The following is a 19756-nucleotide window of genomic DNA, read 5'->3' as shown; positions in this document are numbered from 1 at the left end:
AAGCTCAAATCTAAGAGCACAAACAACCTTTAAGATCCCATTTCCACTCATTATTAATATGTGACGTGCAAGGTCACACCAGCATCAGGAAAATCTCATGCTGATGAAGGTGATGCACACCAGATGGGTTGGACCACAGTATAATCAGATCTCAGCCCTCGTCTCCAAGCACGTCCTTTTCAGACTAAACAGTTAACCTGAAGTCTAAGCTGCAGTCTCTCCAGGTGACATAACACCTGACACCTGCCCAGTCTGGTCTCAGTGTCACAAAGAAAATCCAACTGACAAGTTTCCAAGGCACCGAACCGCCTGGAGCTTCCTGTGTGTAAGGGACAGCTGAGCTCTGGGTCTGCAGAGTTTATGAGCTTCATTTATTTATCTACTAAGCTCCAGAGCAGCATCTCTACTCCTGACTGTGTTATAATCTAATTAGCATGCTGAGATCCAATCCTGTTTCTATAATCTCATTCCTATTATGTTAATACAATAATACTATTCTGTAAGTGTTTCTGACTTTTATCTTATTCATTCCTGCTATAATTGAAAAGCTTATAAAACTACATATATTCATGACTTTGAAAAGCTGTGGTGGAGCTGCGGTGTAGGAGCTACGGTGTTGGAGCTGCGGTGTAGGAGCTACGGTGTTGGAGCTGCGGTGTTGGAGCTACGGTGTAGGAGCTACGGTGTTGGAGCTGCGGTGTAGGAGCTACGGTGTTGGAGCTGCGGTGTTGGAGCTGCGGTGTAGGAGCTACGGTGTTGGAGCTGCGGTGTTGGAGCTGCGGTGTAGGAGCTACGGTGTTGGAGCTGCGGTGTTGGAGCTGCGGTGTAGGAGCTACGGTGTTGGAGCTACGGTGTAGGAGCTACGGTGTTGGAGCTACGGTGTAGGAGCTACGGTGTTGGAGCTGCGGTGTAGGAGCTACGGTGTTGGAGCTGCGGTGTAGGAGCTACGGTGTAGGAGCTACGGTGTTGGAGCTGCGGTGTTGGAGCTACGGTGTAGGAGCTACGGTGTAGGAGCTGCGGTGTTGGAGCTGCGGTGTTGGAGCTGCGGTGTTGGAGCTGCGGTGTAGGAGCTACGGTGTAGGAGCTACGGTGTTGGAGCTGCGGTGTTGGAGCTGCGGTGTTGGAGCTGCGGTGTTGGAGCTGCGGTGTTGGAGCTGCGGTGTAGGAGCTGCGGTGTAGGAGCTGCGGTGTTGGAGCTGCGGTGTTGGAGCTGCGGTGTTGGAGCTGCGGTGTAGGAGCTGCGGTGTTGGAGCTGCGGTGTTGGAGCTGCGGTGTTGGAGCTGCGGTGTAGGAGCTGCGGTGTAGGAGCTGCGGTGTAGGAGCTGCGGTGTAGGAGCTGCGGTGTTGGAGCTGCGGTGTTGGAGCTGCGGTGTTGGAGCTGCGGTGTTGGAGCTGCGGTGTTGGAGCTGCGGTGTTGGAGCTGCGGTGTTGGAGCTGCGGTGTTGGAGCTGCGGTGTTGGAGCTGCGGTGTTGGAGCTGCGGTGTTGGAGCTGCGGTGTTGGAGCTGCGGTGTTGAGTCCGTATGTACATGAGTGGGGAGAACTGGGGGACAGTACCAGAGTCTCAGTGCTGTGTGAGGGCCTCGGGGTCTATAATGAAGGACTGTGGGCCTTTACAGCAGCACCGAGGCCTCCTGAGAGAAACCAAACCACTGAGATCCAGCAGATTTCTGCAGTGATTTGTCACGTATTGATTGGTTACCGTGCATTTTGTTCAGGTTTTAATGTTACACAGGTGAACTGAAGCAAACGCACTGAAGAACTCTCCTCCTGTTTTCATCAGAACCACCACAACACGGAGCTCTGTGACTGCTGCAAACTGGTATCACACGCAAATCCAGAGTATTGGACAGTTCCACGCATGACAGGGGGTCCAATTAATTGGACAGATACACAGGAAGTCAAACGAAGTATTGATTATCTTGAGGTTAATCCAATGTTAATCGTCTGCAAAAGTTCATTCATCTGTCTTTAATTCATCATTTATCAGTTAATGAGAAATGTATTAATTTAGACAGTTATTTTCTGTTCCAGCTCTCACTGACAAAAAGAACATAGATTTCAAACTGAACGTGCTGGAGAATAAAATGTCCAAATACTGAAAAGCTGCTCTGAGTCAGTGTTTAGTGTGGGAACATGTCAACAGACCTTAAACCAGTTACAACCTACACGTGGAAGCTGCTACTCCTCAGCATCTGTGTAAGTCTGCACAGTGAATGTGAAGCTGGAGCCTGGAAACCGAGGGACTACACGGAACCGGGCTCTAATTAACAGGTTTGTTTAATCCACACAGAAACTCTGGATGCGTAAAACACACGGAGCAGGAAATAAGCAGGCCTGGTATGTAATAGTCAGGCTTTTACACAGCTGGTTACAGATTCACTGTACAGACAAAACCACTTCCAGCATCACGTGGATGTTAAAAAGACACAGTGACTCAAATTCCACTAATTAGGTCACTGGACAGCAACTAAACCACCTCAGCTATGCACCGGCAGAGACCACAGGATGTGCCTTAGGGTATGAAATTCTTCAGCCACACTTGCACCTCCTACTTCAGGTACCTCACTGCTTGTGTTTCTGCACCGATCCACTATTTTTGGACTTTGTTTGCATGTTGCTACTTGTTGAAATAGAGTGTTGTCACCACTGAGATGGGAAGGACGAGGAAAACTACAAAAATAAAACCAAAGCTGTAAAGTTTTCAGTTCCTGAACCCTCTCTCTCTCACGTCCAACCAGTTTCCAGGCAGGCTGGGAACACGAAGCAGCGTGTAGATGTGTGTGTGTTTTATTAGCGAGCGTGCTGCATCAGAGCTCTGCTGACAGGAACACAAACACACACTTACACAGGAGATGGAGGAACAGCAGGTGGTCCCATTACCACTGCGACACACTCCCACTCTCCGCAGCAGGACCACCTCCCCCCTGCCTCCCTCCCTCCCCGGTCCTCCACTGGTTTTGATGGTAACTAAACTCGTGCTGCCGACTCCACGGGGGACACTGCAGCAAGTGTGAAAAGCATTAGTGAAGATACAGATTATTCCTGCAACACATGCTCCCTGCTCTTCACCAAGCTCTGACGTTAAATATTGAACATGTCGACACTAAATATAAATTGGTTTGCAGCTCCGCCTACAGTCACGTGTAGGCCCATGTTCACAGCCAGGTATTGAAGGACGGGTCTGGGGACTTTTCAGGGTCACTCCACCTCCCTGTCCTGGCCATCACCGGGCATCGATTTGTGCCGAGTGCATGAAGTGAATGTAATGCAAATCACAGCGAAGGGCCAAAGTGGTGGGAGGTTCAGTCTGACTGAAAAACACAGGAGTCAGTTTGTGAAATGGATGGAAGGACATTATCCACTTTGCAGAGTTGGGACTGTGATTTGACGTCTGCATCCAGATGAAAGAGGCGACAATCACACAGAGACAGAACCACTCACACTCGAGCAATTTAGAGTCACCAACCAACCGAACCTGCAGGTGTTTGGACTGTGGGAGGAGAAAACCCACACAGACACAGGGACAACATGCAGACTCCACACAGAAAGGCCCCGGGTCCACCTGGGTTCAGACCCTAATCCTGACCTGCATGTGTTTGGACTGTGGGAGGAGAAAACCCACACAGACACAGGGACAACATGCAGACTCCACACAGAAAGGCCCCGGGTCCACCTGGGTTCAGACCCTAATCCTGACCTGCATGTGTTTGGACTGTGGGAGGAGAAAACCCACACAGACACAGGGACCACATGCAGACTCCACACAGAAAGGCCCCGGGTCCCACCTGGGTTCAGACCCTAATCCTGACCTGCATGTGTTTGGACTGTGGGAGGAGAAAACCCACACAGACACAGGGACCACATGCAGACTCCACACAGAAAGGCCCCGGGTCCCACCTGGGTTCAGACCCTAATCCTGACCTGCATGTGTTTGGACTGTGGGAGGAGAAAACCCACACAGACACAGGGACAACATGCAGACTCCACACAGAAAGGCCCCGGGTCCACCTGGGTTCAGACCCTAATCCTGACCTGCATGTGTTTGGACTGTGGGAGGAGAAAACCCACACAGACACAGGGACCACATGCAGACTCCACACAGAAAGGCCCCGGGTCCCACCTGGGTTCAGACCCTAATCCTGACCTGCAGGTGTTTGGACTGTGGGAGGAGAAAACCCACACAGACACAGGGACAACATGCAGACTCCACACAGAAAGGCCCCGGGTCCACCTGGGTTCAGACCCTAATCCTGACCTGCATGTGTTTGGACTGTGGGAGGAGAAAACCCACACAGACACAGGGACCACATGCAGACTCCACACAGAAAGGCCCCGGGTCCACCTGGGTTCACACCCTAATCCTGACCCTGAACATGTTTCGACAAACAGGGATCAGAGACGTATATAAATTAAAAGCTAGCTCAGGACGGGGGACAGCCCACACAGTGAGTGTTCACTGTCTGCACAAACTGAAAACACTGCATGTTGTGGAGAGGTGGGAGTGGGAGCCATTTATGAGTTGCCATCAATTTGTTATAATAGGTGAGGAGCCCAGAAAGCCGAGCACCGGGAGACTGTGGTGAACAATAGTTGTCTGCAGATCTGTGTGCAGGCAGGACAGCAGGCTGTCACCCTGAACTCCCAGGGGTCTGGTAAACATTTACATACATGCAGTTATGTAAAGAGACAGAGAGACTTTAATGAAGACAAATGTTGGAGCATTTGTCACATTTTCTGCTCATTTTTCGTGAAGGCAAAAACACTTGACTGCAAAACACACACACACACAATCAGACCTGACGACCACCAGTTAGAGGGGAATGTGTTTCTATGCTCTTTGCAGTAAAATGTCTCAGAAAGACCCAAAGGGGAGAACAAGTGAGGGGATGTGAGGAAGAATAAAGCAACAGAAATCCTTCATATGGATTTCATTAGTCCAAGAAAGTCTTAATGGTCCGGTGGATGATAAATATAAAGATTAAGAGATTTCACATAATCTACCAAATATAAGAGCATCAAACTTTGACTTCGTCATGGAGATGCAAACAGCTGTGGTGAACTGGTTAAACGAGCTGCCAGTACAGACTCGGTCTGTGAGGTCCTGAACACTTAGACAAACCAAAGAAAACGGACTCCCACAGGTCCAATTGTCTCCGTGAGTCAAGATTGGTTTGTAAGACGAAGCAGCTCCTGTATCCAGACTGCAGCCCTTTAAGGCGGTTCCCTCTCTGACTGAGGCTGGTTCTACTGTCACCGAGTAGATAAGAAGAGATGGGAAGAAAGAGAAATCGAGCATCAAAGCCTTTTTGCCATCTCTCCGTCTGCGTCCTTGTTCTGTCCCTGCTCACTTTCGTCATCCTGTCCCTTTGAATCTGCGTCGGGGAAACGCATCAGCTCGCACGGAGCTGGATTCATGGAGCCACAGCACAGACCAGGACCCTCCTCGGTCACCTGCAAACGAACGGTCACATGACAGCTGGGACCATCTCCTGATCGAAAGCTCCAGCCACTAAACGGACCTCATGGTGGGTCTGTTCTGTCTGTTACTGTTCCCAAAGAAAATGTTTAACTAAAGGTCACCTCACTGGCTCTCACCCACATCTCCTGCTAATCATCATCAGTGCAGTCATTTATGACCATGTGATGTGAATTATCTGATATTTTACTCGAGGCTCAACAAAGTGTTTCTCGAAATGTCAAACTGTTTTGACATTTCGCCGTCGGCCGCGTTTCTTTAAGCTAACTGCCTCATCGGCGTGCTGATGAGAAGTTCAGATGGAGGATGAGTCCAGGGGTCCTACTTTAAACACAGACTCTTCCTTCATCTCTTCACGTTCATTTTGCCAAGTAAAAAGTGAAATCAGTGAAATCAGTGGGAAAAAGCTGCCACACATGAAAATATCCCGGAGGACAGGTGATAAATCAAATAAATCGTTGAGAAAAAGCTTTAACAGTTTGCTTTATGTAACGTTGTCTGGGCTCAAACTGGGTTTGGTCCAGTTACTTAGTGGGTTTCCAATAAATTGTGAGAAGACTTAGCTCATCTTTTCTCATCACGGCTGCACACTGGCAGGATTTGTTGATGATCCACAGTCTGTCTGGGAGAAACTGGCATTTCACTGACCACAGTTCAACTTTCCACTCCACAACAAAACTTTCTATCAAATTACGCAGCAGAACTGAAGAACTGAAAACAATCTGCACTGACATTTAGATGACATTCCTCTCGGAGAGAGATTTAAAATAATGGCCTGCAGACTAAATCTTATATTGCTAGAAAGAAGATGTAAGAAACATGAGTCAGAGTTATTTAACGGTGAAAGGTAAAATACACCTGGACTCCATTTGTGATTGTCATCATTGTGCTGCTGATCTGGTTTTGGCTTGTGGGCCAGATGTTGAAACCTGGGTGCTGGGAATACGGATCCATGGGGACAATGTCACAGGGAGATCCTATAGTAATGAATCGTTACGTGTTGTATGTCAACGCAAAGCCAGACCAAATGTGGATCCATCCGCCGCTGAAAATAGTCCCCAAGAGATGCACTATTTCCTCGTAACCTTTAAAGTCATTTAAAAATAAAACTATTTCTGTGATTGCAGGAACCAGCGGGACTGTGGTGTTGCATCATGGGTAGGACATTGAAAGGTGGACTAACGTGATGCTAGTTCTGGTCATTCAATCAGAAAAAACACTGAATATCCTTTAAAAATTCTCTGTATTGACACTAAGACCCAAACCAATAAAACTAGATCCAGAACAAAGTACATGACGTATCTGTCAGAACAAGAAATCCTTTTTCTTCGTCTCGATTCTTCAGGCCTCTCTCAGAAAAGCACGACACTATAGATTCTCAGTGACGGTGAAATATGGTAAATAAAGTAATACTGTCTAGAGAGAAGCTTAATGATGCAGAAGAAACATAAATCAAACGTGGCACCATTTTATAGAGCGTAATGGTGAATTAATAATTTAACAGTTTCCCTTTTTTTCCCATTTCATAAACACAGCAATTATTTCCATGCACCAGCTCCAAAGCCAGGAAATATCACAGACTGTGAGGGAGACTTAAGGAATCAGTTCATGCATTCAAGGTCAATGTGTGGAAAATTACGTACACAGTATTTTACAGATGTTTAACGAGCACACCTGCAGAATGAAAGAATGAATGCATGCAGAGAGCTACGTGCATGAAGGCAGGCCCGAACCAACCACACGGATATTAGTCGGCGTTTGATTTCAAAGAGCTTGGTGTGTTAATGAAGACAAACAGCCCGGGACCCCGTCAGAGTAAGAATCGTCTTAGAGCCGTGAAAAGGAAAGAGAGGGGCACATATGGAAGCAGCAGGTGCTCAGACATTATAGCTCCAAAACACACAGACCTGCTGAACGCCAGATCAATTAATGACTGCAATCCAGACAGCATGATCTCCAAGTGCAAAAACACTGAGGCTAATAAGGAGAAAACAGAGCAGGAAGAGAAACACGAGCCACATGGATGTTTAGGACACGGGGTTTGTTACAAATGTCCAATTAGTCTGAAGGTTCAGCCCATTTACTAACAGACCACATGCTCCAGTATTTCAGAATCCAGGTGCTTCCTTTCCCAAAGCTGATCTGTAAATAAGTTTCGCTCCCACTCTCTTATTATTCTGAATTTATTTTCAATAGGTTGATTCATTACAGTCTGAAAATGTATGTTGTTCCTTATATTCCTGACGAACGTCTCTGGGACCAGGTTCCAGCTTCGTACGATTCATCTCTTGCTGCCAAAACAAAACAAAACAAACAACCATGCACCACGTCATTCTACACCACAACTAAACGTTTGTGCACAGACTATGTTCCTGTTTCTGACCTTTCCACTACTTGCTGGTCAAAAGCTCTTAAGTTCCAAGAAAGTGCCGAAGGCTCAGATTCAAAGGAACCAGTGTTTTCATTGCTTCCCATAGAGACACAACAAACTGAGAGCTAACGAGCTGAGAACCAATGAGCCGATGTCTAACAACGTTTTGTCTTGCCTTGTGCAGCCTTAAATATGTATGAAGCAGCGTGAGCTTCTCTAAGTGGCTTTCAGACCAGTTTAATCCTCTTGGTGAGTCCGGCCCAATGAGGGGTGAACGGGGGCCGTTTGACAGTGGAGTTCGATTGACGGAGAAGCAGCCATTCATTTCTTTTGTAATTAAAAGCTAATTAGAGAGGCCCGGAGAAGTGGTGCCAAGCAGGGAACTGGGCTCGAAACAGGCAAACACAGTAAATCACCGATTTAACGATTTAGACGTACGTAAGAGGCACGAGGACCTGAGCGATCGGACCAGGCTGGAAAAGTCCAGCTGCCGCAGGACGTTGGACAAACTTTACTGAACGTCACAAACTGGACTTTACCTGTGAACTTGGCTTTAACAGGTGGGACCATCAGGTGGGATCGACAGGCCGACGAGACATTTTGTTTCAGACATGACTCCCAAAACACATCGACAGCAAAGATCTTATAATGAAAATCTTGGCTGGGTTTTCCCTTCACCGAGGAGGTCTCACTCCTCTCGGTTATATATTCAGAAAAGACATCAGAGACCTGACTTCAATTCCACTTCCTCCACCCGTCATGTTTCCTATTTCACCTCTAATTCACTGCCCTGACCTAAATCACTGCTTTTGCCCCCACACCTCCTCAGGGGCCGTTAGTAGAGAGGAAGTTCACAACCCCAAAATCAGATAAACTTATTTCTGAGGTGGGGAGAAATGGCACTGTTAAATCTTTTCACAGTGTAGAGGATTAAGGAGCAGAGAAAATGACCATCTGCTCCGTTTGGTGCAGGAAAGAAGCTGCAAGAGAACGTCGAAGAGCAGGTCGTTCTGCCGTGTGTGGAGAACGTCACACATGGACACAAACTGCAATAACTTCATCTGGAAAATGGCCTCAACACAGAACAAAGCAGAAAACTGAAGGAACAAAGTTACTGTCATTGTGTTTGTTCTCACATTCATTTCAATAAAGCAACTAAATGCTGCTGTCTGTCTGGTCGTGTGTGTTTCTACCCTGCAGGAACGATAAGAAGCAGCTGTCTGGATGAAAACCTGTGTATAAAGGTTTTCAGGCTCCTAACTCAGTATTTACACCATGCAAATACAAATCCCTTCCCTGGGATTTGGGAATATTGTACAAGTACAAAACCATCTTTAAAAATGAAAAAAAAAAACGGATTTATAAACAGAGGAAGCAACAACCAACCTGGTTTGCAGTTCAAGTCTCGTGCCAACAGTTTCACAGAAAGCTCTTTTAGAACAGCAGAGGGGGAGAACCTCCGGGCTGCAGAGGATTCTGACCTTGCAATACTCTGACTGGTCACTAGGACAAATCAGCTGCATGAGCTGTATCGACCCCAGGAACATAAGTGATGCAGCGGGCTGAGAATCAGAATCTGCAGCTTCAAGCACGCAGGGTCAGGATTTTCTAAACCCGGAGAGTCTTCGTAGCTGAACCGTCTCCAGGTCAACGTTCAGACCACAGCGTCCATGCTGCACACTGACACGACTGTAACTGGCGAATGCTGGAAGGCGTCCGGTTGAAGGGAAGGTTGACCCATAATCCACTTTTTCATCAGACAGTCCTGATTTTTATTAAGCCAGAGCCCTGTGTTTGTCCAGGGCTGAACAGACTTAATTACAGAGCACTGATCTGAAAATGAGCTTGTTCTCTTTTTTCCTCCATCTCCCTCTGACGAGGTCAGATTAGGACAGCTGTGTGTGTGTGTGTGTGTGTGTGTGTGTGTGTGTGTGTGTTGTACAGCCAGATGATCAGAGAAAGAGAGGACACAAGTGAGTGTGTGTTCAATAGTTTGTCTGTTTACCCACAACACACACACACACACACACACACACACACACACGCTCCAGGCTTCATGTCAATGTCTTTATCAGCGTTTCTCCCCAGGTTGGCCATCTGTTCCGCCTGACAGCTGCCTCTGATTGGGTGTTGATGAAAAACACCGTTTCCCAGAGCGCACTGCACCTCGGCCGTCCGTCCATACGGCCGGCCGGTCGGTGTGCGGGCGGCGTGAGATTTGGAGTCTGCGGCTTTGATGTGGCTGAGCTGCTGCGTCACGCTCAGTGACGCACAGCGGTGGTCACACAGAGAAATCAATCTTCCTGTGAGTGTGTGTGCAGCCGCTGATCTTTCCCCTTATTCACTTCCTCTCTCTCTCTTCCCAGTGATGTCAGTGAGTGAATACCTGACAGGGTGTCCAGGTACAGGCTCCATGCACCCAAATTATAACAACATGTTGGAATTTCCTATGTTGGCTCTTCACCCACAGGACAGTTCCTTTAGTTCCCTCTGGTTCAGGGGAAATGAGCACTGCAGCCTCTAGTGGCTGCTGCCTGAACGAGCCACTGGATTATTCTTCACCAACATTTAAATAAAGACAAAACGCTGTGATGTGATTTGTGTGCACGTGAAGTAGAAAGTCTGTCCGCTGGGAAGGAAAGATTATTCAACAAACTCTCATCAAACACCAGAGGAGAAGGCAAAGCAGTGACTTTATCAACTGCAACTCAACCTGCAGAAATGCATCATGCCCATAGAGCCAACAGGCTTGGACTGATTCTGGTGGAAACGAGCTGATTTGTGTATTTGCATTTGAAGGAGAGACGTTATCTGAACCTTTCAGTGCTTTAACTTAAATAGATTCACTTGTTAAGGCGGATGCTTGTTGACAACAGCCAGAAAATGCACCACATCTGTTACTTTGGTTCCCCTCAGTGTAGAAATCAGCCTTCAGAACTTGCTGTGGCCCACATGGTGTCTCACTCAACAAGTTCAAAACACATTTTGCCTCGTCTGCAGGGGGTCAGGAGCTGAGGTCAAGAGGGAGAAGATGCTGAGAAAAGTAGTCAGAAAGTGTTTGAAGGGTGATGAAAACAGGGAGTGTGTGTGAGAGGCAGGAAATGGGCCACAGTGGATGTGATAACCTACAGAGCTGAAGGAGGAGCAGGAACAAAAGGGCAGCAGGGAGCTGGTTTCCCAGCAGGAGAGCAGGAGGTGTCTGAAGACAGAGGGATTATTAAAAGGCCATTATGGAAGGCAAGAACCTTTACTGACCTTTATTAACCTTTACTGAGCCCCATTACTTTCTATAGGTTTGCAGCGCCCCCCCACCTCACACCCCTACTGTACTTTAAGGATAACAAGGTGCAAACATTTATCCTGAAAACACAGAGCTGCTCCGTTATGTTTGGGCTGGCAAACCAGCTTCTTAGCCTTTGAGAAGGTCCTAAAACCACCGGTGGGTGTGTTTGTGTATGTGCGTGTTAATGGTGCTCATCCTGTAGATATATTACAGCTATTCTGGGCTATGAGGCAGCAAACATCTTCCTTACTGCCGTTTGAAAAGTGGAGCACAGAAAGTTCTGAGCAGGGAGGTTTCAGGAGGAGGAAGGAGGAAACGCGAGGAGCTTCTTCAATCATCATCACGGCCCAGCGACAGACCCGGCCGGTCCGTACAGACTCGGCCAGACAGCCAAACCAAAAGGCCCATCTGCTGCTCGAATCCCTCAACAATGAGCCTCTAATCTGAATAAATGGGCCTCCCGCTCGGCCCACACTTATAATGGCTCCGCTCATCACACCGAGAGAGGAGGGCGGGATGAAGATGAAGGGGGGAAACGGGGACGGAGAGGGGTCAGAAGATGATTTACTGAGCGTTCATGGGCAGGAGGTTGGTGTCCAAACTTTAATGTGTTTGTGGTTTGTTCAGTTGACTTTCAATTCTTAACCTCCTGACCCAGAGGCTGTTCCTCCTTTAACTTTGGACTCGCAGCTCAGTCGCTCCATGCTCCTCCAAAGGCAGCTCAGGACATTAGCCCATGAACAACGCAGCTTTATTTCATTTTGAAGGATCCAGAGCACTGACAGGAATTAGAGAGGATTAATGTCAAGAGGAAAACAGGAGAGTCCAGGTCAGTAACACTGTGTGATTAAGTCCAGAGACCAGGTCTGTCTTCTGTTACATGAGCTTTAACCACATCTGTCCCCTGGGACAATTAGGTTTGAATGGAAAACCAATAGAAGCTGGATGGTAATGTCCAGATGTAACGTTGTACATTGTGCCGTGATGAGGCTTCAAAACAAAGGGTCGGGGGTCACTTTTAGCTTTAAAAACACAGGAGCAGCAGTAAAAACATCCATCAGCCAAAATCCACATCAGAAAAAAAAAAAGCCTCCACTGTCCACAGATTGATTTGGCTTCCAGCTGCTGGTCTGAATAGTTTCTCAGCAGTGGTTCAACACTAAAATCAGGCTGCAAGGCCAGAGCTGTGCTGTAGCCACTGACTGTTCATAACTAACATTCATGAGCAGCTTCTCCTGCCTGTGAATTAATCTGAGCTCTACGAGGGACAAAAGTCAAATTTCATAAGGTTCTTGTGAAATTCTCACATCACCTTAACCTGGTGGGTGGACAAAGAAGTAATAATTATCATCAGGACATTCGGACCTCAACCCAAATTCAATTCAACCTGTTAAATTAATGCCCAAACCAGCACAGTATGATCAGGGGAATATTAAGTTTAGAAGTTCAAAAATATATATATACAGATGTTTGGCATAAATGAAAAACAGATGTGAAACTAGATTCCAGGACTGACATGAAGATGTCAAACTCTCGGTGCAGCGTGAAAACAAAACAGCAGGTAAAAATACAAACCCTGTCAGACAGAGAAAAAACAAAAACACGTCTGTGTAGCGATGATTAAAATGCAGAGAGTCGAGTCCCGCTTCAGAGAAAACACACAGACCCCGATGCTGCTTCAGCTAATTGGGAAGTGGTGCAGTGGGATCAGGCGGCGCAGCATCTCTGCCACACCACAGTGAGAACATTCATCTTTTTCCTACTTTCAAAAACCCTCCACAGAGTAATCCCAGTTACCACCGGAGTGAGCACTTCACTCACATTTAACAACTAATAAAAACAAAGAACAGGCCCATTAAACAGATAACAGCTGCTGTTAAAACTGGAAAATTAAGGACATAATTAAAGTCATTTGAAGAGGCCACTGCTGAGCGGAGGGTTCGAACACCGACACCGTTGACTCTGTCAGTTATGACACGAGACGCTTTGATTAAACTCCGGGACAATCTTGTGTTTTTTGTCTTTTTAAGGATCGATGTGAGAAGCTCCGCGGTGCAATAAGGAAACACTAACAGGCCTCATTTCACCTCTGGTTGGTTTAGTCGGGAGTGAAAATCCATCAGTTTCTTCCAGACGATTACCCACCAAGTTATTAACGAGAGCGAGACAACATGATGCATTTTACTGACAGCTTCCTGCAGGTTCTGCTTTGAACCACCTCAGGCTTTAAAATCTGTCTCTGTGACTTTTCTAAGATCCACTTCTGGAACTAATCAATGTAGCGGCGTTTTCAGAATCCAAACCTTTTATTACTTTTCAATCACTTTCCTTTATTCCTCAGAATCCAACAGTATTCCCAGCCCATGTTATTACATGACGTTAACCTGCAGTGAGGCGTCCGCTGCACCCTGCGGATCCAAAACTCCGATCGGTTCTGTTATTGATTCCATTAAAATGCACTCTGGACCTGCAAACACAAGTCGACCGCAGCGATAACACAACCATGACCAGTAACAACCACCAAGACACTGAAACGTCTGTTGTGCACGTGAACACGTCGCTGCAATTGCTGAGATACGGATAAACACCTCAGAGATGAAAAGTAAATCACCAGCAACGTCAGAAAGTTCAGCAGTTTGCCACAGAGGAACAAACTGGGACAACTGGATCTACAGCTAAACCTGATTTTATTAAAGACTGATCTGTAGAGCTGGACAGATAGACCCCCTGGTGTTAGCTACCTGCTGCAGGTGGATATATCAGCTGGTAAACAGCAGGAAGGTGCAGTACTGAATGTCTGAGGTATTTCAGTACGATGGTTAGCACCTGTTCAGGTAGAGAGGAAGACCACGTCGATAAGTCCTGCAGACTGTCGGCTCCCACGTGGCTGAACACGTGATCGGTCCGAGCACCTTGCACCACATGTTGTGCTGATACGTAAGAAAAAACAGACACTGCTGAAAAAGGCGTGTGCTTTAAAAATCTACACTTCCTGCTGAGAGAAAGTGTTTTATTCCCAAACAGCTGAACACGCCGACACCGACGACAAAGAGGTTCTGGTCACCTGAAAAGTTCGGATTGTTCACTGCTGCTGGTTTGTTATTAGAGGACTCAGATCCTGGCCCACAGCTATGGGTGCACTTACTCTAAATCACTCCGGATAAGAGTATCTGAGAGGCTAAATGCCTGCATCTGTCTATATCCTTCTATTGTAATTGCCACCATCCTGTATCGATTACACTCAAAAATCCATTGAGTCTAATGTGATTTCATTAAGATACAGTCCAAGTAAGCTTTTCCAAACAAACGCAGCAGAGAGGAGAGTCATGAAAACCGTTTGTGAGGCATCCTGCATGTTTTTCTATTTTGTCTGTGCAAATGTTCATGCACTGAACATAAACAATTCACATGCATGAGGCCAGAAAGATATAAAGCCACCACAGAAACACCAGCATCTTTTACCACCTGAAGAGCAAAGCTGCTTCTTTGCTTCGGTCCCGTCTGAACGAGCGGGTTGAGGCTCCCTGCTGCTGAAATACTTAAACAGAATGTGAAGATAAGCTCGCAGCTCAAATCTCAAGAAGGACCAGGCGCCCTGCGGAGCTCCAGCACCTACAACAACTGCTGTGGTGCATCACACCCACACCAGGAAAAGTGGCATCCAGGACATATCCAGGTCCAAACTAAACTAGAGACAAAAACATGTCCAGTGTAACTCAGACTACAGTTAAATGTAACATCATTAAAGTGCTTAAGGAAAGAGGACGGGCTGACGTGACTGTGGAACCACGCACAATAAACACCACCTATAGCACTGGAAGTATTGACAACATCCAACGAGCAGAACCATCTGCAGCCACGTCTCCAAACAGGCCACCAATCAACGATCAATAACCCTCAGCATCTATTTTTAACCACACAGCAGAACTAAATGTTTTTACAGTCAGGCTACAGCTACAGAACAGATATCACAACATTTGTGCTAATATACAGTATTTGAAATGCACAGCGAGCAGAGTGTGTGTGTGTGTGTGTGTGTGTGTGTGTGAGAGAATCTGAAGGCTTCAGGATGACGCAGACAACACACAAACATCCAAACAGCTGCAGGATTCATGCAAATCTCAACCTCCAGGCCAGAAGACTCAGTCCAGCACAGCAACGGTAAGTCCAAAGACCCAAAGATCACCTACCGTACTCGATGTCGTAGAACACGATGAACTTCTGCCAGCGCAGCTCCTCCACCAGAGTCAGCATGACGTCGTTGAGGCGCACCGGCGGCCGGGCCGCCAGCGTGTAGCGCTGCCCGCCGGGGCTCGGGTTGAACTGGCAGGCGGTCCGTGGCGATCCCTCGCTGTTCCTCTGGATGTACAGGTGAGGGATGTGCATGGCGTCCGTCAGGGACTGCAGGGCGCTGGCAGACGCGCAGCCTGTTGAGGTTACCAACGCCAAGATGCCCTGGTTCATCAGTTCACAGGCTGGAGGGAGCATAAAAAGAAGAATTATAGATAATTTAATAGCAAGTTTAAGGTAAATTAGACATATTTAAAAAAATTAACTAAAACAACATCAATTATTTTAAGATTTTGAACAAGGCTGCAAAGTTAGAGAAGCCCTGTTAAATGACCTCAGTGCTGTCACAAATCCAACTTAACCTGGTTTACACCTGCCCTGACCCCCATTTGACCTTTCAACCTGCACTTTGTCTCAGAGTCCAGGCAAGAACAGGCCACAGGTCCAGCCTGTTATGGCTGAACTAAGACTTGAGTCCAGATCCCAGATGGTCTAGAGACTATCCAGAGCACCAGACACAATACCAACTAAAATAAAAACAAACTGTTATGTAAACATCTCCCCAGTCCAGTATGATGCAATTCAGGATCAATAATGACCCAGGGCTAAATAATTATTATATTATTTATTATTTAATAGTGTTAATTATGTCAATAAGGGATACAAACAACAAAATGCAGTTGGATGGTTTCAGTAATAAAAGTTAAGATACACATGAAAAGGTGCTTCATCACATTTGCTTCATTTGGCTGTGCACCAACCAGCAGGTGTCACCAACCAGCAGGTGTCACCCGTGAGTCTATCGAGCACAGAATCAATAACCAATAAAATCCAATGAATATCGAATAAAGCTTCGAGCAGCGAACCGGTTTTTACACAGTGTTGGAAAAAGGTTCGTCGTTAAATTAAATATTGTTGACTATTATTTTACTTCGTTTCTAAGTAAACTAACGCTAACCGACAGGCAGCCTGTTACCTGGAGCGGCAGGTGTAGCGGCAGGTGTAGCGGCAGGTGTTAGCGGCAGGTGTAGCGGCAGGTGTTAGCGGCAGGTGTTAGCTAGCTCAGTAACAACTTCCACCGCCTGAAACTAAACTAAACTAAACTTAACTAAACTAAACTATTTCCTGCAGAAACGACCAGCTTGACCGAGCGACGTTCGTCACGACAACCCGCCGTTTGAAAACGTTACCTGTCGTGACGTAATTACCGTTTCTGGCTCCACCTGTGTTTTCACTGGGTGGCGCCCCCTGCTGTGCGGAGTCTGTAACCCCGTGACTGGAGTAAAACCAGTCAAACCATTTTAACCCGTTATATTAAAGCCATTTTTTCAGTTTGTGTGTTATTGTAGTGAGACATTTGACATGTGAACCGGGACAGAACTTTACCTGGGTCTGTTTAACCAGGAAGGATTTCAGACCCCCTTAGAGGTGCTGGGGCAAACTGACAGTTCATCTCAACACCCCTAAAAATTATTAGACTGAATTATAATTAATAATCAACAATTTCATTGTAATTAAATAATTTAATTTTACTTTTAATCTGTCAATGAATTAGGCCTGTTATTAACTAATGAATATGTTAATTGAATGTCATTAAATGTGTAATTCTTCCATAGACGACAACCAGGCTCAGGTGAGAAAATGAGGTCACCTGACCATTAGAATGAGGCTATGAATCAATATGGATATGGATCATCCTGCTTATTAAGACTATAGACTATTTGGTTGACAGGGCAGAGACAATAAGGGACTGTATGGTCCTCGGGGGCCCCTGAGACCCCCTAAAAGTATCACCCAGACATAAAAACACTAGTTTGAAAGTGTAACAAGGCAAAAGCTTTAACTTCATGTTTCGACAGCTGCGATTAAAGCTCTGCCCTCTGACTCTGACTCCATTTAACGATGAAGTCATCATCATCGCTTCCCCACAAATCTCCTCCACAGGTCTGACCTTTCCCTTCCACACCAGAGCCTCGACCTTCTCCGCCGACTCACTCTATCTAAGCCGTGTTCCCTCTCAGGCGTCTTCTCCTGTGTCCTCCCACGGTGCAAAGAAACACACGAGCTGCTGTTTCTGCACAGTGTCAAATACAGCGGCCACCTCCTGAGGGACCACATGCAATTTCCCTACATCTACTGCCATCATCCAGTGCCTCCTGGCCCCAGGCTGCATTACGTAACACTTGTTCAAAAAATGTTTCGGGTCTGAACTTGTTGCCTCCAGGAAGAAAATCCAATTGTGTGTCTATCATGTATCTCCTGAGTGCTGGCTCTGTGTTTCCAGGCATCCCATCCTTGAAAAAGGTTTTTTTTGCAGACATGAGGGTTTACCTGATCACAAGAAACACCTGTGCTCCTCTGTTCTCCACTCACCAGCCTCCATGCTCCTGTTTAGTTCTCTACACTCACGTCAAGGTGCCTCGTTCTGCCTCGTGACATGAATCGTGAAAGCTGACCCGCGCCCAGCTCCTCCTCCAAACAGCCACGTTGCTCCTGCTCCAAGTGCTGCCTGGAAAATAGGCTAATCTGAGTTCAACTTCCTGCTGACACAGTTTTACATCTTCAGAGAGCAGCAGTATCATCCTCCAACTGAGCAGTCTGCACATTTACACCCCTCTGCTAAACTAGACATCAGCCCCAAAGTCCCTGCTTTGTGCTGAGGCAGCATGGGGCCCCCAGCTAATCATCCTCTGTAGGCTCTCTCCCTTAGACTCATTAGTCCCTGTTAGGGGCCACAAACGTCAGAGCAGGAGCTGAAGTTTGCCTCTGATGCTTCTATTCAACAACATTTACTGTGTGCACCTCTTGAGATTCAGTCTGCGAGTCTGATAAAGTACTGTTCACTGGACTCCATCCTTTAGGAACGTGGTCTGCAAAGCACAGGACAGTCCAGGCGGGTCCGAGCATCACAGCTACTCTGGTTAAGCCTCAGCACTTGTGTGCGTTAAAAATGCTTCCTCATTACATGGATAGAAATATATTCAGCATTAGCAGCTTTATGAATTAGCCCCAACATATTTTCTGATGCAAATGTGTTCCTTACCTCAAGAAATAAACTCAAACTACTGTTTATTTTAACTGACAAAGTAAACGAACCTAAAAAGCAACTAATTCCACACCAGCTTTTCTTCACAGCATCAGCCCAAATCCACATGGAAACCCTTTGCCTCTGTGTGTCCGTCCCCCCCCCCCCGACAGGCAGACGGCCACAGGAAGCCTCTCAGCAGCCTTCATCTCTGGTTAGAGCTCAGCTTTTTCTGCAGGAGAAGATCTGTCCAGACTAAAAGGTCAAGAGATGCTCCAAAGGGCAGCAGGCGTGTTATGTCTGAGCTCTCACCAGGGGAAATGTTATAAAAACACACTGGTGCAGAGGAGCATGAAGCACCGGCAGGTAGTCTTCCAGGAAAAAATACGAGCAAAGAGGAAAATACTGTGGCAGAACAGCTGGTTGGTCGCAGGCACCACGCCACTTAATTTTTGATGAGCCAAACTTGGCTGAACTCAGGCTGAATCTCTCTGAGTTGAGAACAAACCGAGGACAGGGCCGTTTAGATCATCAACATCCAGCCATGTATGAAATTCATCTTTATTAAGGGAACAGCAGCCCGTTCGTAAGCCGTGCTTCGTCAGCATCCGGCACTTTCCAGAAGTGATGACGAGGCGGTAATCCGACCACCGAAATTTACATGGTCTGGAAGATAATGAGACAAATGCGGCTTCTGTGAGAGAGGAGCTAATGAATTTGCACTGAAGCATTTAGAGTATAATCCTGTAATAAATTAGCAAACGCTTTTGCTAAAAGCCCATCAGATAAGATTGGAATCTGACTCCAACCTGGTCAATTTAATAAAAATAAATCAGTCGGATCCCTGCTGATCCTTCACAGGACAGAGGTCGGGAACTCGATTTTCCTCAATAGCTGCAGGAGGACTCCAAATCTCCAGAACCAGCCTGAAGGACCTGCTGTACCGGCTGCAAGAAGTTTATGACGTCGTGTTTCAGTGGAGAGTTTAGTGCCACATTATGGTCTGCTGGGCAACGACACAGCTGCTGTGGAAACCTTTGGGGTTGCACCTTCACCGAGGAGGCTGTTTCCACTCCCATCTGTTTGGTTGCAAAAACCACCTCACTTTTTCAGACCAAATCTGGTGAAAAGTTTAGTCTGCAGCTCCAAACTGTCCCCAGGCTTCGTCATGACAGCGCCGACTTAAACCTCCTGCACATTCAAAGCGATTCGGTGAAAACAACCGAAGAACAAGACGCTAACGAGAAGACGCCGATGTCATTAAACAGTAACTGCAATTAAACACCTGCACAACATCTTTGATTTAGAA

General features: G+C 46.7%; 1 protein-coding gene across 1 annotated transcript in view; it reads right to left on the bottom strand.

Moving 5' to 3' along the window:
- grid1b (glutamate receptor, ionotropic, delta 1b) overlaps positions 1-19756 on the bottom strand; it is a 323064-nt gene that overhangs the window by 132009 nt on the left and 171299 nt on the right. The window contains exon 3 of the mRNA XM_026315689.1: positions 15323-15607. Coding sequence (XP_026171474.1) covers positions 15323-15607 — 285 coding nt within the window. The remainder of the gene's footprint in view (positions 1-15322; positions 15608-19756) is intronic.

The sequence above is a fragment of the Mastacembelus armatus genome, chromosome 19 (assembly GCF_900324485.2).
Source record: "Mastacembelus armatus chromosome 19, fMasArm1.2, whole genome shotgun sequence".
Classification (NCBI taxonomy): Eukaryota; Metazoa; Chordata; class Actinopteri; order Synbranchiformes; family Mastacembelidae; genus Mastacembelus; species Mastacembelus armatus.
The sequence above is the reverse complement of the archived record's forward strand: the minus strand, read 5'-3'. Positions and strand labels throughout refer to the sequence as shown.